At 35.8% G+C, this 21,087-nt stretch overlaps 4 protein-coding genes across 7 annotated transcripts; 2 read left to right on the top strand and 2 right to left on the bottom strand.

Moving 5' to 3' along the window:
* Positions 1–303: 303 nt before the first annotated feature.
* On the bottom strand, positions 304–5,674 carry LOC149736989 (ubiquilin-1-like). Its single transcript, XM_089876507.1, has 11 exons — positions 5,473–5,674; positions 5,130–5,373; positions 4,509–4,612; positions 4,211–4,318; positions 3,804–3,913; positions 3,364–3,509; positions 2,678–2,815; positions 2,179–2,318; positions 1,739–1,926; positions 1,334–1,487; positions 304–1,079 (listed from the first exon to the last, which is right to left on the bottom strand). Exons 1-11 carry the CDS (start codon positions 5,584–5,586, stop codon positions 942–944), a joined length of 1,584 nt encoding a protein of 527 aa, XP_089732633.1. The 5' UTR covers positions 5,587–5,674; the 3' UTR covers positions 304–941.
* Positions 5,675–6,138: 464 nt separating this feature from the next.
* LOC149736990 (WD repeat domain phosphoinositide-interacting protein 2-like) lies at positions 6,139–8,390 on the bottom strand. The gene has a single exon (XM_089876516.1). It carries the CDS (start codon positions 7,944–7,946, stop codon positions 6,684–6,686), a length of 1,263 nt encoding a protein of 420 aa, XP_089732642.1. The 5' UTR covers positions 7,947–8,390; the 3' UTR covers positions 6,139–6,683.
* A 4,457-nt stretch (positions 8,391–12,847) lies between these two features.
* On the top strand, positions 12,848–16,532 carry LOC149736991 (ectonucleotide pyrophosphatase/phosphodiesterase family member 5-like). The gene is made up of 6 exons (XM_089876508.1): positions 12,848–13,571; positions 13,717–13,902; positions 14,285–14,467; positions 14,781–14,920; positions 15,181–15,271; positions 15,595–16,532. Exons 1-6 carry the CDS (start codon positions 12,908–12,910, stop codon positions 15,726–15,728), a joined length of 1,398 nt encoding a protein of 465 aa, XP_089732634.1. The 5' UTR covers positions 12,848–12,907; the 3' UTR covers positions 15,729–16,532.
* Positions 16,533–17,708: 1,176 nt separating this feature from the next.
* LOC149736992 (heparan sulfate glucosamine 3-O-sulfotransferase 1-like) lies at positions 17,709–21,032 on the top strand. 4 transcript variants are annotated; one of them, XM_089876512.1, is made up of 5 exons: positions 17,709–17,821; positions 18,244–18,524; positions 19,094–19,257; positions 19,675–19,849; positions 20,080–21,032. In XM_089876512.1, exons 1-5 carry the CDS (start codon positions 17,776–17,778, stop codon positions 20,641–20,643), a joined length of 1,230 nt encoding a protein of 409 aa, XP_089732638.1. In that variant the 5' UTR covers positions 17,709–17,775; the 3' UTR covers positions 20,644–21,032. The 4 variants fall into 4 exon arrangements, with proteins under 4 accessions (XP_089732638.1, XP_089732636.1, XP_089732637.1 ...); XM_089876510.1 differs by having other exon boundaries at positions 17,730–17,890; XM_089876511.1 differs by having other exon boundaries at positions 17,734–17,890; positions 18,247–18,524.
* The last annotated feature ends 55 nt before the right edge of the window (positions 21,033–21,087 follow it).

Consider the following 21,087-nt stretch of genomic DNA (forward strand, 5'->3'; position numbering starts at 1 on the left):
AAATCAATTGATATTACATTTTTCACGCCCCGGGGTGCACTTACCTTATGTGCATAATCAGTGGTTCCTTGTTTGATCAGTAAAAGCGATATTCATATATGATTTCTATATAGCATGCTCTGCGCCTAATCTGAATTTACTTCTCACGGGACTTTTCTCCCGCAACGTTACGCAAGCGGTTCAAAGAACTGTGCTGGTACTATTACAAACAAATCCAGTACCACACATACACCCAGAATGCTGCTTAGAAATAACACTCACTCATGCACTTTCTTACAGAAAACCAAGCCCTGCACAACACAATTTAAGAATAAAACAATGTACCTGTTTCAAGATTATTTAAGCACAAATGCCGCACATTCTAATTATAACCTAATTTCAACACTAGGCAACATGTGTTCTAGCAACAACAAAGAAAAGATACGCAGGAGTTGTATACACTATGTACAAGTATTTTTATAGTATAAATATTTAGCAGATTCTTAAACATATCAGTTAATCAATAAAATTATTCCGACAATTTGAGGACAGACACAATAAAATAAAAATACCACTTGCAATAGAATGCCACGTACAATGCAAAGTGGAAATTGCATGCAGTTTCTTTGCCTGTACAGTATAATATAATAACAAGCAATGTCCTGTACACAAGGAAGCAAAATTCTTTGGCTACTTACCATCACAGTAAGTACAAACACCAGCAACATTCATGACAAAAATTATGAATCAATTACATACAGTTAAAGTTTAATTTAGTTCATGATCAAAAAGGAATGATGAGAACTGAATATGTATTTCCGGCAACTATTAATCAGCATAAATACGGCCTAAGTTAAAATCTGTAACATGAAAAAGTTGGAATTAATCTACACCGGTGACAATATTACCTTCAATGGCAGAATAGCGTACAATTTATTTATTCACAGGGAATTAATTTATAATTAACCAAGCAAAAATTCTATAGCAGCGTTAACATTGCCATTTGTAGCAGTTAAAGCTTGAATGTTAGCATCACGATTTACAAAACCCATCGCTGAAAGCTGCTCAAGTTGTGCCCGGTAACGAGTTTCTGGAGACAGCTGCAATGATAATACATTTCTTAAGACACAAAACTAATTATAACCATGTATTTCACAAAACAATAACATTCCCTAAGTCTTTAGAGGGAAAAAGAACATATATGCAACACTTACACAGAACAGCTGAGATATAAGTATTAGTGTTTTAGTTTACCTCATTTATTAGAAAGAGATTTTGAAATTATTTTAAAAGCTATTGCAAAAATTTTTTTACAAAGCGGTTTATTTTAAAAAAACTTAGTAAAGGAACTTACAGCTGCAGCTGCTGGAGGGCCAGTTGCTAACGTTTGCATCATTTGGTTGAGCAATGCTTGTGAACTTGCTGGGTTGTTGGTTGTAGTTGTCGAACTTGGGGTTGAAGTTGTTGTAGTAGTCGTTGGTGGAACTGCTGCACCAGTTGGCCCAAGTCTGCAAATAAACAAGAATTTGCACATTGAAGAAGTTTTCAAACTTTGGAGCCACTTTATACTTTGAAAAAATATACAAACTTTGGAGAAAAATGTATTTGGACACAGAATTTAATCAAAAAAGATGCAAACATACTAATTTTCTGTAAAAACAAAAATGTAAAAATATAAAAATTTTTGGCATTTATAAAGATAGTGCAGAAAAAATAAATAAATGATGATCATTTTTAATGAATAAATGCATGCCCATACCCAGTCATGAGCCCTGGTGCTTCTTGCTGTAAGGTTTGCATTGCTGCTTGCATTTGCATCATCGCCTGCATGGCACGAGGGTTGGTAAAGAGATTTTGCATTTCAGGCCTCTGCATCTGCTGTAGCATCTGTGGCATCATACGGGCCATCTCGGGATTGTTTGCAAACAATGGGTTGTGTGAAAATATCTGCGCAATGGATGTTACATTTACATATTTGTTTCAAAGCTCTTAATTTTAGTTTAAAGCGATCTAAACTCACAAGAAGTTATCTTAATTTTTTAGCCCAAATTTTGTTTATTCATTTAAAAAAATGCTATTGTACAATTTAATACTAAAATAAAAACCGCTGTGTATACCAGAGCGAGCATACAAGAAACCAGATACCATTGGAAATTAGTACATTGAATTAGAACTTTATTTTTAACATATATAGTTTACCTGGTTTGCTAACTCTGGATTTTCTGCCATATTTTGCATCATACCCTGCATGTAAGGTGCCGTCATCATGTTTTGCATTAAACTTGGATTGTCAGTGATTTGTTGCATCAGGTTTTGCATGGCCGGGTTGTTAAATAAACCTTATATGGAAAAAGAAAACATTAATTAATAAATAGTGGACTTTTTATACACAAGTTAACGAGCAAATTACAATACCATTTCTCCCAAAAAAGTTTTTTACGAGAACTAGCCTTTTGGTGGGGTACAACATTAGACCTAAAATTTAGATCAGGGCAGGTCCTTAACCCACAAGGTAGTTATGTACAGTGCACAGAAAACTGTTTTAAAATATTAACCATACAATGCTCAGCAATCCATAAACTAAGTTAAATTAAAACTGGGTTTTAGCTATCTGAATTTTATAAATGCTAAAACCATTTCCCTAATATTCCCGACACTTAAAAAAATTGTTCATGAATTTAATGTTGATTAATTTCACCTGATCCTGCTGTATTAGTTGATGGGGTCGTTGTTGGTCTATTTGTTGATGAAGTTGTTGATGTTGTAGTTGCTTGCGGCGAGGAACCCCATGGGTTAGGGAGGGGGTTCGTGTTTTCAGTGTTTTGAGTACTCGCCCCTGTGGAATAAATGAAAATAAACAAATTATTTATACATATATATATATAAACACCCATAAAAGGGAATAAAAATTATAAATTATGTATATATATATTTAAAGTTAGAAATTGTTTAAAGAAATACAAATATAACGGTTGGAGTTGGTTACTGATAAGTAAAAAAGTGTACATTTTTTATTTAAGATGAAGCACTAACCATTAACCAGTACAATCATCTTTAATACATTGATGGTAAATGGAGCAATTTATTACTTAGGCATATTGATTGTGGTAACGCAAAATAGCTTTGTTTGAATATAAATTATCATCATATAAACACCCATTCTCGAAACGTTTTATAACATTGGTGGCCAACTGGCCAAGTCTCCAAATAATTTGAACTGAAGTAACATGTTTAAACGTAACAAACCTGGTGCTCCGCAAACATTACAGAAAAAAATCAAGTCCAACCAATTAAACAATAAAAAAGATCTATTTTGCCTAAATGGCATCTCCAGTCTCTTATACAAATAGAAATAAAACATGTGCGATGACTTGTTTAACTTACCACTATTAGAAGTTTCATTAAGAGCAGCAAATGGATTCTGTCCAAATTGCTCCTGCGCTGCATTAAGCATTGGTTCCTGTATGTCTGTGTACATTCTACGCAATGCATTATAACCTCCAGGGATGCTTTCCAGGTTGCTAAGTGCCCTGTTGGATAAAAAACAATCCTATTATTAGTGAACCATAGTGCATAGATTTTGGGATAGTTTTATTGAGATTTGCACCTAAAAACCTAACAGTCATAAACTCATAAGTAACTCTCATATCTTTTAAAAGAAGAAACAAAACTATTTTACTTCAAATTTATGTCACACTGCAACATTTTTGGAAAATAAAACCATTTTTTGTTAAACATTTCGCATCAAAACAGGAAAATGGTATTGATTTGGAAGTCTTAATGATTTAAAATGAAGCTAAGTTAGACACATGTAGAAAACCCACCTATCCTGATTTCTCATCATTTCTTGGAGCATTGCTGGGTTTCTTGCAAGTTCCATGGTTTGTCTCATAAGTTGTGGATTGTTCAACATGTGTGTGATCTCTGGGTTGCGCTGAAACACATAGGAATTGTAAGATATTAAAACCATTAAGCAGATTAACACCAATCCATATGGAAACTGGGCCTTTTGATGTAAACAATAAAAAATCCTGTGCACCAATAAAATCTGTTCGGACATTTCGAATTTAAAAGTATCAATAAACCAAAAAGTGTTAATACAAACAAGCAGAGCCAAAATCTATTGCAGTATACAATAAGGTTCACACATGATGTTTGACAACTGTTTAACATTGTCTCCCCAGACTTTGGTAAAAATTAAAGTATATGATTCCTACTATAATGCTCTTACCTCCATCAGTTGCTGCATCTGTGGATTATTACTCATCATATTTCGAATTATTTCTGGATTCGACATCATGTTTTGTACAAGTGGGTTGTCCATCATTCGTTGCAACATCTGCATGGAAAAAATTCAACACCTTTTATCACCTAGCAATGATTTATACTATTTAATACATATAGAGAAAAAATAGGTTTTAAAGTTGAAAGGCGTTTCAAAAATTAACTTTGGGACATATTACCAGACAATATTTCTACCAGACAAAAAGTTTTTTTCCTTTTACAATTTTAAGTTTTGCTGTTTATACCTCAGGGTTGGAAAGCATCTCTCTCTGCATTTGTTGTTGCATCTCCATGAAGTTGGGTGAGTCTAACCCCATTGCTCCAAGCCCTGATAAGCCACCCATGCTGCCTGTGTGCAATAATATCAGTTTTAAAAACACAAAGCTATGTTTATTGTAAATTCTGTAGGTTTGTTCCTAATTAAATAAACAACAAGCAATTTATATACATGTAAGAGATAGGTCTGCTATCTTGTACAGGAAAACTAACATTAGATATGAGTATCAAATATCGGGCCAAAGAGGAACCAAGTTAAATGGGACTTTTTAATATCAATTCCTTAGGCAATTTAACTATTTAAAACATATAAAAATAGTTTAACTAAAACAGCCTCAAAAAACATGAACAAATCAAAGCTAGTTTTTCCAATATACCAGCAGCTATATCATTTAGGTGAAAACTTGCATAACTACTAAACATACTTTACCTATCCCTCCAGACTTCTAACACATATAAAACCTAAGATCAAATTATTTAAAACAACCAAGAGAAGACAATTATCAAAAAAAGAAAATTAGAATTTAACAGTAATTAAAGCAGCAAGATAATGAAAGTGAAAACATGCATAACTATTTAACCATAATCACCGAGATTAAATGGCAAACTTGAATTGGAGGACTGAGATGTTGGCGCATCAGAAGCTTGAGTAGTTGTGGGGGGTGGGGGGGTTGGTTGGGCACGTGATGCTGACTTTATCACAAGATGAACAGTGTGTCCATTCTTTATCATATGATGGTCTATCGTTTCAGCATCTTTTAAAATCTTGCCAGAGAATATTAAGACAAGCTGCTCAGTTGTGGCGTTGAACTTTTTTGACACCTCAACTTTTAACTGTAAAAGATTCAAATATTATGGATCCATTTAAAATGCATTGTTCAGTTAATTTGCATATAATAAGTACTAGGCCATAATGGTCATTCAGTTACTTACATCTTTTACAGATATTTTGGGTGAAACTGTGAATTCTTGCTTTTCCTTTGGCGTTTTTAAAGTAATCTTAATCGTTTCTTCAGAGGTAATTGTAGTTTGGGTGTTTTCCGCCATAATAATCCGGTCTATTTTATTCAGTATACACTATATATAGGTAAATTTGTTGAACAGTAATCTAAAATACGAAGTATACTTTATATAATTGAGCTTAGTTTTTAAAAATACACATATAATTGATTAAATAAAAGCGGAACACTATATCAAATATACTAAATTTCGAAACATCTTTTAGAATTTTCGTGCAAAAACCTTGCGTCACATTTCGTTTGCCCATATAGTAGAAATCGTATACTGCACTTTTACATGAGGGTTATTGCAACGTATAGAGAAAAGAACACCTCATTGTATTCGTACTAAGTAAATTTAAAACACAACTTACTTACTTACGGTGTCTCAATTACGCAAAGAAAATCCTTTTTGTTTATTTTACAACTGGGAAAGTACCAGATATGATGAAACATACGATTTTGTTCATTTCATTTATTGTTTGCTTCACTGTTTGTTCCTTTTTTTTTCTTGCGTGGGCGAGTGGTTTCTCAATGGGTTTGAAGCCATTTTGGTTACAACTGCTCTGCACTGCTCTAAATCACTCCTACTACACGATACTTACAACAGTTAACGCACTGTATTGGAACGATAAAAAAGCGTATACACAAACGGCAACAATGTTAATAATATTGGTAAAACAGGAGAAAATAAATGAGAAACAGCTGTTATTTAACACTACACCTATATCTAGGATGCAATGTAAGTACAATTATACAGTCATGCAATAAAAAAAAATCAGAACAATTTAATAATTACAAAGTATTCGTGAAAGAGGAGTCTACCGAAGTAAAAATATCTTATTTAAACTTTTATTTATAGCAGTATATTGACTTTTTCATGAGTACCAAGCCTGCACACGTAAAGGAGTTATGTTGCAAACATAAAATTGCACAGGAATTAAGTACAGAGGCCCAGTATGCATGGCAATTAGGGTAAATTGTGTTGTTTCAAATTTTATTTTCCCAGCTAAACACATTGTTTTGCTACTTAAAGCAGTTATGTACAATTTCATTGCATTTTAATACATACTGGGCAAATTAAAAATCAAGTAGCAAAGATGAAATTACGAACGCATAAAGCACAGTACTGAGTTAAATCAGTGTTTAGTGATTCGAAGATTCATTTATTGAAACAACATTTGTATCAACATGAAGTGTTTCAGGCATGTCCAGTTGTTCGTTGACTGATGTGGAATGAAAGTGGGGAGGAGAATCACTGTCATGATATGCGGCAGAGGTCTCTGGGATATCCTGCGCCGCCTGTTGACCAAACTGAGCTACATTATGCTGCCGAAGTAAGACACATTCACCACCTTCTGTGGGATCCAAGTTATAGATGTAGAGAAATCCATCTTCGTCTGCAACTAGAACTCGTGGCAGTTTCTGAAGAACTGTGATTGCACAGACGTTTCTTGAGCCCTGAAATGGCAGTTTCACAGTGGCAAAGTCACGGCCTTGGTTGAGCACCTCCGACACCTGGGTTGGCAGATAACTTGCTGAATTACTCAGTACTTTGTTGAAGTAGCCTATCCAAGATGCTCCCTCATCTGTAACTGGGGCTTTCTCAACTCCAGCTTGTTCCAGTTTAAAAATATGGACGGTTTCGGTGTTGCTTGAAGCACATAGAAACAACGAGTCAGGGCTAAACGCAAGAGAGCCAATAGAAACACAGCGTTTAACACCACGCCGGAATTCAAACAGCTTTTGACCATCGGGGACAGAAAATATACGAATCACAGTCCCTTTGGAAGAGGCTGTGGCAAGTTTTGTAGCACTTGAATTAAATGCCATTGCTGCTAATGGACTGTCATGTGCATTTATCGTGCTTACTGCATTTAAGGTGGTTACATCAAATATCTGTACTTCTCCTGTGATGCTGCTGCCGGGGTACACAAGAAAAGAGTTATCATTATTAACACTAAGACAGCAGAGCCCTTTAGGGTTACTTGGAGTGTCTCGAATCGTGTGCAAGACCTTCATATCACGAATGTTGTGAATGTAAAGACTTTCCTCCAGTACCACCACCAGCCTTATTCGGTTCAATTTGACAGAAAGAATCGTGTTCGAGTAGCTATAATTACAAATTTCTGTTCCTTTCTTGAAGTGACACACTTTTAGCTTACGAGGTGACGAAACACTGACAATGGCAACCAAGCTGCTTGAAAATAAGCGATCCACCAAGCATACATCAGTTGTCTCACCTTCATTATCGTATATTACTTCCAATCCATCAACCGAATTAATAGCAAACAATTTGTACCCTTGTTTTGTTCCCACAGCAAGCGATGTACAATCCTGGTTGAAGTTGGCAAACAGAATTCCACGGGTTAAATGCTCACTGCCACGACTGCCCAAGTTGTAATTCATGATTTCCACTTCATTCAACACTTTAAATTATATTTTGTTTTGAAAAGGTTAGACACATATAACACGTAAGCTGCAACAAAATGAAACGTAAAATTTATGTTAGGGCACCCATAAACGAAAATATATTTCTGGTTAAACTTTTATAGTAAGCTTACTACATAACTTGTGCATGTAGTTGAACAATTCTAAATACAGAACAGAGCATAGTCTACATTACACACTACAAGTATTATATGTTAGTATATTAAAACGTTACACTCTCTTTTAAAAACTATACACTCTGCTGTCTGGATTAAAAAAAAGGATTTAGCAATTAGACAGATAACATCGTACGCGCAATCAGAAGTCACAATGGAAAGCGGATTATCCCCATCAACCAAACTACGATATAGATTAGACGTATTTCTATATATATACACTTGTATATGCGATTAAATAACTATCTGACTATTATTAACTACGGATACTTGCATTTATATACTTATTTACTCATAATATATACACTTGTATATGCGATTAAATAACTATCTGACTATTATTAACTACGGATACTTGCATTTATATACTTATTTACTCATAACAAAGTTTATATAACATGCTGAAGACGTAAACATTACCGCCATAACATTGCATTAGAACAAGCATTTCTGCAAGGAGAACTTGTTTTGGAAACAAAGAAACAGTGTTACATAACAACTTTTCGAATTCAGTAAAATGAAAACAAAAGTATTCAAAACGGACAAATGTGCACTGGTACATTTGTAGCATGTTGTATAATCTCATTTTTATGCAACAAGATATATTCACGTTACGAATTCTACTAATTATGCCTCGATCAAAAAACATTCGGAAACACTTTATAAATCGCTGACCGTAAATTCTTTTAACCTATAGAAATCTAATAAACTCATAACATTGCTGGTGAATCGGGGACAAAATATACTTTGTAGATTGGAGCGTGTATTGTAACCTTTCGCGACACTTGTACATCTTCGCTTTGGCGCCTATATAGAATTTGTACCCTTGCCTTTAATTAAAAAACATCTTGCCCAGTTTGCAAAATTTGTATGCACATTTTTAAAAAATCGTTGAAAATTGGGAAGCACTTGTCCTACGTTTTAGCAGAGTTTCCCACTCTTTCCCGCTGGTACTCGGAGAACATTAATCTTGTTTCTTTTCAAATAAACATCCTCCCGTCATCTCTTACCTGTTTCTTTTTATAAACGGAACACTTTGAACTAGAAATGCCTTTTAAAAGAAAGGGTTACGATAATAGTCCGTATTTATGCACACCCGGTTTACGATATTAGTGTTATAACAAAAGTTGCCAACAAAAAAAGGATTTATATCGTTCGTTAATAACTGGAAAACAATGTTACCGAGCAAAATATCTCACTTCAAAGCGTTGATTACTTCTCCCCGCTTTTTGTTGATTGCCTGGCCTATAAAACACTTGGTCTTACACGCCTCGTTTAAACGCTGGATGTTGGAACTGTTGAAATAAGGCTTTCTTTGCGCAGGATTGGGATTTATTTGTTGAGACTGAAGTTAAGTACTGTTTCTTTAATATATTCAGTGTTGCATGCCTAAATAATTATTGTAGTTTTATTATAATAGTATGGTGATATTTTTAATATGGTTATACATTTTATTGGTATTGTGCCTTGCGTTTAAATTATAATATAATATTAACTATACACGTCTTCGCGACATGTCATCGCTTTTTACACAAATTCTGCGTATATTACCACAAAGTAGTTGCGGTATTTCGTTTCGTCATGCGGATCGTTGTCGTTCGCTATTATTACGTCATAGTTAGGTCGTCGTTTGACCACACTCTTGCGACGTCACAATGCGGTTTCTATATGCGCCTGCGTTTCGCGACGATTATTCATGGGGCCCCATGAGCGTTTTGCGTCGGCGCAAGGCATATTTACTTGTATTCTTAACAATTCTATACTTATTCTAATTTTATTTATGCTATAAGCACAAAGAAGTCAAGAAGATCAAAAGAAATGGTGAGGTAACCTACTGTTGGCATTGTTACGTATTTTTTTTTATTTTCTAGATAAAATGCCAAGATGTGACGTCACGAAGCGGTGATGACGCAACAGAAGAACCCACTTCGTAAGTTGTTTTGTATCTAACAACTAAGCTTCAAATAAACAGTTTTAGCATTTTTAGAGCTTGGTATGCGATGTCACATGATCAAGTGGTCAGGTAAATGCGAAACCGGAATGAAGGTAATTATGACGTAATAAGTCTATACTTAACGATTATATTTTTCAGAAAAGACGGCGATTGAAGCCATAGAAAAAAAGCGCAAGGTAACGTGTAATAGTTTTGTTATTGGTAAAAATATACAGTAGGGTGGGGGAAGACGAGACACCTTTTACCTCTATTTTCCGGCCCGGTTAATAATAAACAAAGAACATTCAAGAAATTATAAAACTATATGCTCATGACTCCTATTGACCGTTAATAATTCTTTAAAACACGATCAGGATATTTAGATATTATGTGCTAAAGGTGTCCCATTCCCCCCACCCTACTATATAAATAATTGTGTTAGAAAACCGCCAAACATGATTGAAGTGTTATACTGTGGAAATAACCTTGAGAAATATTGTTTAGATTGTGCCGCTTAAAACAGTCAACAGTTCTTTAACGCTGCCCGTAGGTTCAAAATGCACGCGGAAAGAAATGTTATGGTATACTAAGTATAGTAACCATCATGTTTGTGTTGCAGACGAAGAACAAAGACGAAGACGCCAAAAGGATAATGGTTTGAGGTTTTTGTATAGATTTTAATTATGCGGTTTGGTGTGTTGTGTGCGTATGTGTAAAAATGTGTGTTAAACTGCTGGCGCACCACTTTAACAGTGTTGTCAGCTATATTTCTGCTGGACATAAGTTTGACAGCTTTTCTAAGCAGTCACTACACAGTGCATTTTGCAGATCAGTGAAATATGTACAATGAAACTGTGGCGAACATCTTGTTGGATCGGATTTTGTTGTTGTACACTCTAATCAATGTTTTTTTTTCTGCATTCTTTTGCAAAGATCTAATTTTTGACCGATTCTGCATTGTCGTAATACCTTTGAATAACGACGCCATGTTGTTACACAAATACTGGAGTAATATCAACACGCATTACAATATTTACAGTATAAACGCATTGAACGTTTTAATCTACCTTTATATCAGGATTTTAATAGTGTAACACAAAGTTAGCAATGTTACCAAGCTTATACCCGTCTTACAAAGCCTAATTGTAACGCTGGCCACGTTGCAATTACGCTACATCGATCCCTGCGTTCGGTGCGGTTACGTTTCCGATGTGCTCAGTTACGTTATAGCTGCAAGTTTGCCTACGTGGACGTCGCCGCATTATGCTACAGTGGTGCTACGCTTGGGTATTTAAAGGCTACTGCTAGCGCGGTACGTAGCAACCAATGCAAGCTTATGTGACAGCCGGTCGGTGCGTAACGTCCGGACCATATTGTAATGTGTGAAGATTCAACGAGCGTATCACGATACCAACTTGGCGTCTTTACTTCATCGTTGGTTAGGAGATGGCGTCTTATAGAGTCGTTGTGGGCTTCGATTCCGTTTGGTCTGTAATTTAATAAAGTGTACACTCCACTCGATTATCCATCATTATGTGAACCATGGTTTCCTTGTTAATGTTTCAATGATTATGTTCGCGGTAATTGATTTTTTTTTAAATTCCCAACTTTTGGTATGTTTTAAATTCCCAACTTTTGGTATGATATGACTGACTGTTGTGTGTGTGTTGCATGTTTTGGCACTTTTTAATATTTGCACGGTGTTAATTTTTTTGTCTTTATGTATAATGTTCTGCACATTGTCTGTGCATTCGTTGTACTATTTTTGTCTAATATGGGGGTTTCTTTTACCTGCGAGGACAGTAACATCCCGCAAGGGTTTCTCACCCAAGTAGAAACCCACTACCATTGGCTGGGGGCTTGTCGTGCCGTAGTGGCTTTCCACCAACGCCAGCCACAAAAAATAAAGAGACTTTAATCTTGTTTTTAATTTACAGAAATCAGTTGTCATGTACGTGGAGACTATAGACCTTCAGCAAATGCTGTTTTGTTCCCGAACTGCATCGTTTTAATCGCCCATAAATAACATATATTTTACTTAGAAACATTTAACGCGAACACAAAGTTTATTCACTGATTAAAAATAAACTAAAAAAACGCAATCGTGCAAGGTTGCTTTTGTTTGTGAAAACGAAGAAACCAATGCTAGAAAACCTGACGAGCGTTTTATGCTAGAGAGCGAGAATACTATTTGCTGTGCGATATCGTGTGTCTATTTCAATGTCCTGGCAGGAAACGGCGTTTGTGTCTGCCATTACGAATTGCACATTACGAATTGCACATTCAAATGTCGGCGTGCGTTTATTTGGTTCTTGAAAGCGATACAAGGTAGAAAACACGCATAACAGTTGTTTTAACATTGTCCCGACTCCCTGCCCACGCTCCAAGTGACTGGTCATACAGTACACGGCAGGGCCAACGTAGGGCAGGGCCAAGGCCAGGGATTTTAAAGGAGAGAACTCAAAAGCGAGAACTCAAAAGGCGAGAAGAAGCATTATACACGAGAAGAACATTATAAACATTTTACAGCAGTGTTTGTTATACTGTTTTGTATGCTTCAGCATTTTAACAAAGATGCTAATCAGATTTACCCCAATACGTAATATGGCGCTCATTTATTTAAAAGCGAAAACAACCAATTATATCAGTTATATATAACGCGACGGATACGCTGGCTTTGGACAGGGGTGGACTGATTCAACACTCGTCCTTAGTCGTCCATCTACTTTTAATTTGTTTATGTAGGTTATTTAATGTTGGATATTTAGTAATGATGTTCAATATATTTCTTACGTGTATTGTTAGTTTTAGATTGTTAGAAGTGTTTAGTCATGTTGTTTTTACGGGTGGCATTGCTTGGAGCATTAGTTTGTTCCGTAGTTGCAAAATCAGCACCACTGACGTTACTTATATCGTTTGACGGGTTTCGCTGGAATTACATTGGAGACCGAACGAACACACCAAACTTTGACAAGTTGATTAACACTGGCGTTAAGGCGAAATGGATTAGAGATGTTTTCGTTTCTAAAACCTTTCCAAACCACTACACCCTGGCTACAGGATTGTACGAGGAAAGCCATGGAATTGTAGGCAACGAGTTTTATGATCCACGTATGAACAAAACGTTCAGCCTTGCAAACGCAAATTCCTGGAATGACACTGCATTTTGGGGAGGTGAACCAATTTGGATAACTGCTGAAAAACAAGGGATAAAAACGGGAACTTACTTTTGGGTGGGAAGCGAGACTGTAATTGATGGTATGCTGCCATCAGCATACAGAAGATATGCCACAGCCGATCATACCTACCCTGGTTTACAGCACAGAGTTGACACAGTGGTGAACTGGCTTGCTAACAAACCAACAGACCGAGAAAAAGCAATGGGAATCAGGCTTGCTCTGCTGTATTTCTATCAACCTGATCATGATGGTCATACCTTTGGTCCAGAATCAGACGAGGTCACAAAACGAATTGAACAATGTGATAAAATTATTGGTAAGTTTACATTGCTGTTAATAAGTAGTCTTTATCAATATCTGCTGTTTCATTCATTCATTCATTCATTCCATATCTAAAACAGCAATATCACAGGCAAAAGAATTGTAGTTGCCCTGCTGACTATATTTTCTCCATTTCTTAGGTTATCTAATACAGAAACTGATTGAAAACAATCTGTACGACAAAGTTAATATTATCATCACCAGTGACCATGGAATGGCAGAACTAAACCAAACGGAGACAATACCACTCCTTTCATATGTTAATGATACAGTGGCAGATCATATTATAAACTATGGTACTGGTGCAGCAATATGGCCCAAACCAGGTAATATGTAGCCTACATATTTTTCTTTCAACCCCATATAGTAATTTATATTAATTTGGAAAATGAGTTTATCATATGGTGGGTGCAACAGCCAAGCTTTTTAATGGACTCTTTTCTACACCTTTTAACGATAGCTTGTTTTACTGACTGTGATTTTGCTGTTATTTCCCATTTCCCGTTTCTTCATTGTTTCAACAATATGAGGATTTTGAACTGTAATTGTTCCCACTACTTTACTAAAGGGCATTTGGCCATTTGTGCTGTATTTTTTTCTACTAACAGTAATTTTCCTTTTTAACTAAAGGGCTGGAGAGAAAAAAAATTGTAAAATTGTTACTTTAAAATCCATACAGCTAAAGGTAAACTTATTTAATGTTTTCAGGATACCTTGACACTGTGTATAAGAGCTTAATGAAAATGGATTCAAAGCAAGTGTTTGTGTGGAAGAAGGATGAAATACCTGATAGTTATCATTACAAACACAATATACGAATTCCTCCTATTCTTATCAATGTAAAAGATGGATGGTTTCTTGTGAATTACCCAAATGATCCTTTACCAATGAGTATGTTATGAATATGTGACTGCTGACTGGTAACCCACTTCTTGTTTGAGGCCATAGGCGCCAAACCTGGGGTGGTATGGGAGAGCAGGCTTACCCTCAGTTTTTGCAGTACTTTTATCATTGGAATCAAATTTGTTTCAAAGAAATGTGCGTCTAACTGTCCATGCCTCCCATGCATTTTAATAAGTTAAAGCCTATGGTTTTGGCTAGGGGCAGTAAAGTATGTTAAACTTATATTTTATGTATCTCTTATGTCTTATGATTCTTATGAAGTTATGATAACATATCAATAAATATCTGTGTTCCATTTCAGAGGGCACACATGGTTACAACAATTCTTTACAAGACATGCACCCATTCTTTATCGCACATGGACCTGCGTTCCGACAAAATTACGTTTCGGAACCATTTGACAGTGTTGATGTGTATGGGCTTATCTGCCACATTTTAGGAGTGAGTGAGCATGGTATAGGTCTACTATTAGTTATCATTATAATGATATCTATATATTATATAGTTTAAATTACAGTTGGTTTTGTCGAGCTTATAAAGCGGTTCGGTTCCCAAAATGGGGCCCACAGGGAACTGTTTGCAAAGGGTCCATCAGGCAAAATTTTTAAAAAAGTTTGGAAACCGCTGGTATGCAAATAGATTTTTAAAAAAAGGAAGGTTTGCCTTTATTTAAATTAAGCCAATTTTTCTTTTTTTACCAGATTACTCCTGCATCTAATAACGGATCATTCACAGCAGTTGAGCATTTGCTTAGAGTAGAATCTAAAGTCGTTATTGACCCTATTCTTATTGGTAAGTAATGTGAAAAATGTATTTTAGACATTTAAAATTTAATAAAAGCAAAGTAGTAATGTGGTAGTGTTTCACTCACTACCTTGTCTTGCCTCACTATTATTTTACTTCCTGCAGCACACGTCAAATAATCCCTTTGTTGTGTCGTATTGTTCGTAGTCACAATTTTAATTGCTACTATAGGCGTGCTTTAGTATAGCCTTAACTTTATTCAGTGATATATTTTCCTTTAATATTTGTTTGTAGATATCACGGTTTTAGTTTGTTAAACCTGAATAAATAAATTACTTCATTACACGAATAAGCAAATCCTATGTACACAGGTGTTATTGTCGGTATATTCCTTGTGCTTGGTTTACTCATATACACCGTGCAGAGTTTGCAGCCCCATTGTTGTAGAAGGGAAAAACAAAGTCATCATGCTGAAAGTGGGGAGGCAGCACAAGCATTGCTTTAATACCAACAGTAGGTTAGGTTTACTGTCAATTATGAGATTTTTAAGACTTGCTATGCGAGAAGACTTTGTTCCTATCGTGAACTACACAAGCTTGTGTGAATATTGTAGCATAAACGAAGCTTTAACTGTGTTATATTGTACTGTGCGTCATTACTTTTATTAGTTGTTTTAATCTATCTTTCATACCGTTTAAAGCATGTCTTTTACTATTATGTTTTCTCTTTTATTAAATGATTAGTTTAAGTTACAATTGATGTTAAAACTGGTTTTTAAAGTTGGCAATATTTTTATGGTTATAGTATAAGTTCTTTTCCACAAACTATACTGCAGTGTTAAAGATTTTAGTTGCATGTTTTTACAATTTAATTGAGATTTTATTCCTTAATGTTACGAATACATTGCCTTTTCCACACTTCCACACAAAAATGTTATACTTGTTTCAAATTAAATGACAACTTTAAATTTTAAATAGTTATTTCTTTTTTTTCTCTATGATATGTGTTACTTTATATTACATTCCTATTTTTGTTTGCCTTTTTGCTCTGTGTATTACGGCTCTGTGTTTCAAGATTTTTCGAAAAGAAGCCACTGTTGTGTAAAGCAGAAGCACCATGCCTAATGCTAGCCAACACAATGCTTGTTAACTATACTTTTTACTGAGAATTTCTGTGTGTTTTAACCTGGGCGTATATTCTTAACAGTGAAATCTTGTATTTATTGTTTTAAGCATCGTGTATGCGGTATGCCACACTTTGGGTACAGTTACTGTTGGTATGTTTTGCGAAAGAAACCACATTTATTGGATGAGAGATATCAAATGTTTTTACGAATTATTCGGCTTAAACTTAACTTGTAGCAGTGCTTGTGGTTTAAAATGGTAAGTTTTGGTGAAACCAGAATAATATTTCTGTTTTAATAAAGCATAAATTGTGATAATTGATAATCGGCAAAGTGAAAGTGCTTATGTTGGTATAAGCTTCTTTGTAACTCAACAACAGCCACACGAACCAAAGAACCAATACACACAATTGGATAAACTTTCAAAAAAAAAACAACAACTTCGGGTGAGTTTTTTAAAACCCAATTACTGAATATTAAACATAAAGTGTTGTTGGGTTTAGAAAAACACACTATCTATTAAAGCGATGTTCATTTGGGTGTGTTTAGGCTCTGGCTGTTGTTTTGTGCAATCAGTTACAATGTAACGTGCTCAAAAGCGCTAGTTCAGCAAACACGTACAGTAACTATTTCGTGCGGGGTGGTCATGCCTAACTAAAAAATATAAACCAGACTGAGTTTAAAATTTAAGTAGATTCTACTAGCACCAAGCAACAAGAACGCAGCATTGGTCATACAGTTTGTGTTTTACTCCCTCTATGTTAAAATAAATCATCGGTATAGGTTATGTAATATTTCAGTCGCCGTTCAACCAACGTTACGTTTTTACAGTACATGCCAATCAACTAATTTAAATACTGTCCAGAAGCAATTTGGCGTAACTCTTCAACGCCTGTTGCTTCATAAAGAAGTAATTAGTTAGTTTTACTACATGTATAATTTATTACACTTCGGACAGTGACTGTTAAGTACAGTTAAAGTGCCCAGTACGATTTAAATGTCCCGAATGAATTAATTTAGTTACGCCATTATAGTGGCCAATTATAAACGCTACTATTGAACACCCAAACAGGAAAACGCTTACCACTTTCGCAGCATGCTATTAAACTTTGCGCTTCGGTGTTGAATAACTTATCTCTGCCAGAGGGCATATTGTCGTCATCGAATTTACCATTTCTATCCACACAACTGGGCCAGAACACGAACTGTCAGTCTGCTGTAGTACATTAGCCAGTCGAATACTGTTGTCTTGAGTCATGTAGGCTATACATTATGCTTAGTTAAATAATTAGGCAGTGCGAATTTAACAACTACATTCGTATACCTATAGTACGGTACAGAGATTTATTTTCTAAAATAAGTTTATTTGTACATAATAAAGCCACCTTAACTTTCATTCTTTTAATATCAGGTTTTCATACCATTTATCATGAAATCAATCAAATTGTTTATTGGAATCCTTGTTCTGGCAGTAGGTGGGTTCTTTACCGTTTATAACTTCGCGAAAAGCTGTGATGATATTCATAACATAGGAAAATTGCAAGGTATGTATGTGTAGCGGGTGGGGAAAAATGGGACACCTTTTGATTCTATTTTCTCGTCCCACTTAGTAGTAAACAAAGAGCATTCAAAAATTATACAACGGTATCCTCACGACTCCCGTAGACCGTTGTTTTATGGTTTGAAAGACAATTGGAATATTGGATATTATGTGCTAAAAGTGTGGTATCTTCCCCCACTCTACTATATATATGCTGAGATTGCCGTTGTCCTAAATGCCGAATTTCGCCTGTTTTCACTAAAACTAGACTACATGTGTAAAGTATTCAGTTATGTTGAGATTAGTCAAATGTTTTACAAGTATGGAAACAAAATTTAATTTGTCGTTTTATTGCAGCAGTTATGAAGCAGCACCAAGCCATTTCTGTCCAATATCTTTCTAATACATACCGAGTGAATACCAGTGAAACCATTAGGGACAAAGGAGATGAGATATTTGCATTAAGCAGCCACAAAAAAGAAGCTGGTCCCATAGTTTCAGTAGAAGGGCCGGTGCAAGAACCAATGATTGAACACCTGCAATTAAGTCCGGAAGAAATAGCGAATAATGAACATGCTGAGAAAATGCGTGAACGGGAACAGACGTGGAATGAGCTAATAGCATCACAGAATACAACTGTACGTAGGTCGTCTGTACTTTAGATTTTTGTTTTGGGTGTGTAGAAGGGTAGTTTATATTTTCATTCTATTGTATCTTCCTGTTTGGTATTAAACACGGCATATTCACAGAATTATATGACCGTATTCTTACGACTCCATACGAGATGTTAATTGTTGCAACAGGATTAGGAAATATGGGAGAATATGTGCTGACGGCATCCATCTTATACCTGGCAGTACCATAAGTAAAATGCAACTTCAAATCCTGGAAAAAGTTTTGTTTACTCAATGTATTAAGGTAGCTGTACACAGTATCCGGAATTCGTCCTTTTTGTCTGTTTTGTCCGGGTTTCGCTGCCGCATGTGGGACTCGGTAATGGGTTGCATACGACTTCGCAAGCGAATTCGCACGCCGGATACTGTGTACAGCCACCTTTAGGGTGGGGTACGCCGCCTCGCAACTCCAAAATAAAGTTGTTAATTGTTCGAAACACGATCAGGAGTTTAGGTGTTAACAGTATATCCCGTCTTACCCCACAACAGTACAGACTAAAGCACAAATTAACACGCAGTATACTTTCCCGAAGGTAAAACGAAAGCAACTTCCTCGGTTGATCGGTATTGGGGTCGAAAAATGCGGAACTCATGCTTTTCTTCATTTCCTAGAACCTCACCCTCTTATTAAAGTAATTAAAAAAATCGAGGCGCATTTTTTTGACGAAAGGAGCACCGCACCCATATCAGAATACTTGTAAGTACAAATAACACTTACAGTATAGGGGAGGGGTGAAGAAACATGGGACACCCTTTTCTTTTAACTTCTCGTCCCATTTGGTAGTAACAAAGGACATTCAAAGAATTATAAAACAACATTCTCACGACTCCGTTGTTTGGATATTATGTGCTAAAAGTGTCCTGTCTTACCCCACCTTACCATATACATAGATATAGTAAGTTTAAACGTTTGAAAAAAACGTGAGATGTTTTTCAATTCAATTGGTATGGTCATTTGCATCGTTCAAGTAAACCAGTTATTTACCTCATAAGTAAATGCACATACGTGTCTGTGTTTAAGATTCAATCGTGGTTGTGTTGTGTTTAATTGTATATGCGCCTCGGGGTTTTTGAGCAGCTTTACCGTTACATTTTTTGCATGTTTACCACGCAGATCTATGATGCCGGAAGTTAGTCCAAATACTGCGGTGATGGAGAAGACACCGGCCTACTTTAGTTTCCCTCCATATGGTATACCAAAGATGATTAAAGCTAATGTACCACAAGCAAAGATAGTTTTAATTCTGTGCGAGCCTGCAAAAAGAGTCTACTCTGATTTCGTTCACGAGGTAAAAATACAATTATTTGCTGTTACAGCAGCACTTGCAGTAACATTCCAAAGGCATTTATTTACAGAAGTGGGAACTTCTTATATTTAATATGCATTATCATAGTAATTTAACATTGATAGTTTTAAGAAACTAACGTGTAAAAAAGCCAATTACACGCCATGCGTGTCACGCAGAATCGAATGACATTTTCCGTTTTCTATAACCATTTGTCATTGTTTACATTTTAGTGGGCGTGGTACAACATATCTCATCACTGGTCCGGGATTCACCAATTTCAAACCATACACGATTACCTCAAGAAATACCTACCAAAAGTTACCTCTTCGTTTGTTCCATACAACGAAACAAGAGCTCCAGGAGATACACTGCGTGTGTTGCAACATCACAGTAGCGATTACATGTCGACTTTACTTACAACCGGATTTTACGCTCTGCATCTGAAACGGTGGCTGAAATATTACAACGACAGTGATATGATGGTTGTGGATGGTAGCGAGCTTTTTAACGACCCTGGTGGTGTAATGGAGAGAGTACAAGACTTTATCGATATTCCTAAAGTCCTCTTTCGCGAGGATTATGTAAGGGATTCAAAAACTGGTTTCTTTTGCTACAAAGAGTGGAATAACAACGGGAGATTAAATTGCCTACCAAGTAACAAGCAGAGGACGCGTTCCAAAACTTCTACCAGCAATCCATTCCCAGAAGAAACCCTTCAGCATCTTAAAGACTTTTACAAGACACATAACGAAGCGTTGTTTAAGCTACTTGGTCGACGTTTGTGGGAATCGTAGACGACCAACCATATAGCGAAAAAAGCAGCATATAGATATATAGTATTTAAAGTATCGCGAGGGTCAACTTTACTTGGAATATGAAGTACCTTGCCATGAAAACTTTCAATCATTAGATTATGTATAGTGAGGGTGGGGAAGATGGGACACTTTTTCATTCTATTTTCTTGACCCATTAGGTAGTAAACAAAAAACTTTCAAAGAATTATATAAAACCGTGTCCCCATGACACCGTTGGTAATTGTTTAAAACACGATTAGGATATTATATGCTAAAAGTGTCCCATCTTACCCCACTTATTAAAACTGTGTTACCTCTTGGTTGGAAGAAACATCTGTCAAATATTATTATTATTATTGTAAATTCCTATTAAAACCTGTTTTAGGGTCTTTTATCGTCTCAATAGGAATTTTAATGCTAGCGGTTAGTTCATCATGTCCCAAA

Source organism: Ciona robusta, chromosome 4 (genome assembly GCF_009617815.1).
Source record: "Ciona robusta chromosome 4, ASM961781v2".
In the NCBI taxonomy this organism is placed as follows: Eukaryota; Metazoa; Chordata; class Ascidiacea; order Phlebobranchia; family Cionidae; genus Ciona; species Ciona robusta.

Excerpts from the sequence above, each read along its gene's own strand:
- LOC149736989 (XM_089876507.1), bottom strand. The coding sequence starts at position 5,586 with ATGGCGGAAAACACCCAAACTACAATTACCTCTGAAGAAACGATTAAG. Across the intron at positions 2,319-2,677 it reads AACTAATACAGCAGGATCAG|GTTTATTTAACAACCCGGCC; the intron begins GTGAAATTAATC and ends TTTCCATATAAG. Across the intron at positions 1,080-1,333 it reads GCCCTCCAGCAGCTGCAGCT|CTGTCTCCAGAAACTCGTTA; the intron begins GTAAGTTCCTTT and ends TTATCATTGCAG.
- LOC149736990 (XM_089876516.1), bottom strand. The coding sequence starts at position 7,946 with ATGAATTACAACTTGGGCAGTCGTGGCAGTGAGCATTTAACCCGTGGA.
- LOC149736991 (XM_089876508.1), top strand. The coding sequence starts at position 12,908 with ATGTTGTTTTTACGGGTGGCATTGCTTGGAGCATTAGTTTGTTCCGTA. Across the intron at positions 13,903-14,284 it reads AGCAATATGGCCCAAACCAG|GATACCTTGACACTGTGTAT; the intron begins GTAATATGTAGC and ends TAATGTTTTCAG. Across the intron at positions 15,272-15,594 it reads TATTGACCCTATTCTTATTG|GTGTTATTGTCGGTATATTC; the intron begins GTAAGTAATGTG and ends CTATGTACACAG.
- LOC149736992 (XM_089876510.1), top strand. The coding sequence starts at position 17,776 with ATGAAATCAATCAAATTGTTTATTGGAATCCTTGTTCTGGCAGTAGGT. Across the intron at positions 18,525-19,093 it reads TAGCATCACAGAATACAACT|GTAAAACGAAAGCAACTTCC; the intron begins GTACGTAGGTCG and ends ACTTTCCCGAAG. Across the intron at positions 19,850-20,079 it reads ACTCTGATTTCGTTCACGAG|TGGGCGTGGTACAACATATC; the intron begins GTAAAAATACAA and ends TTTACATTTTAG.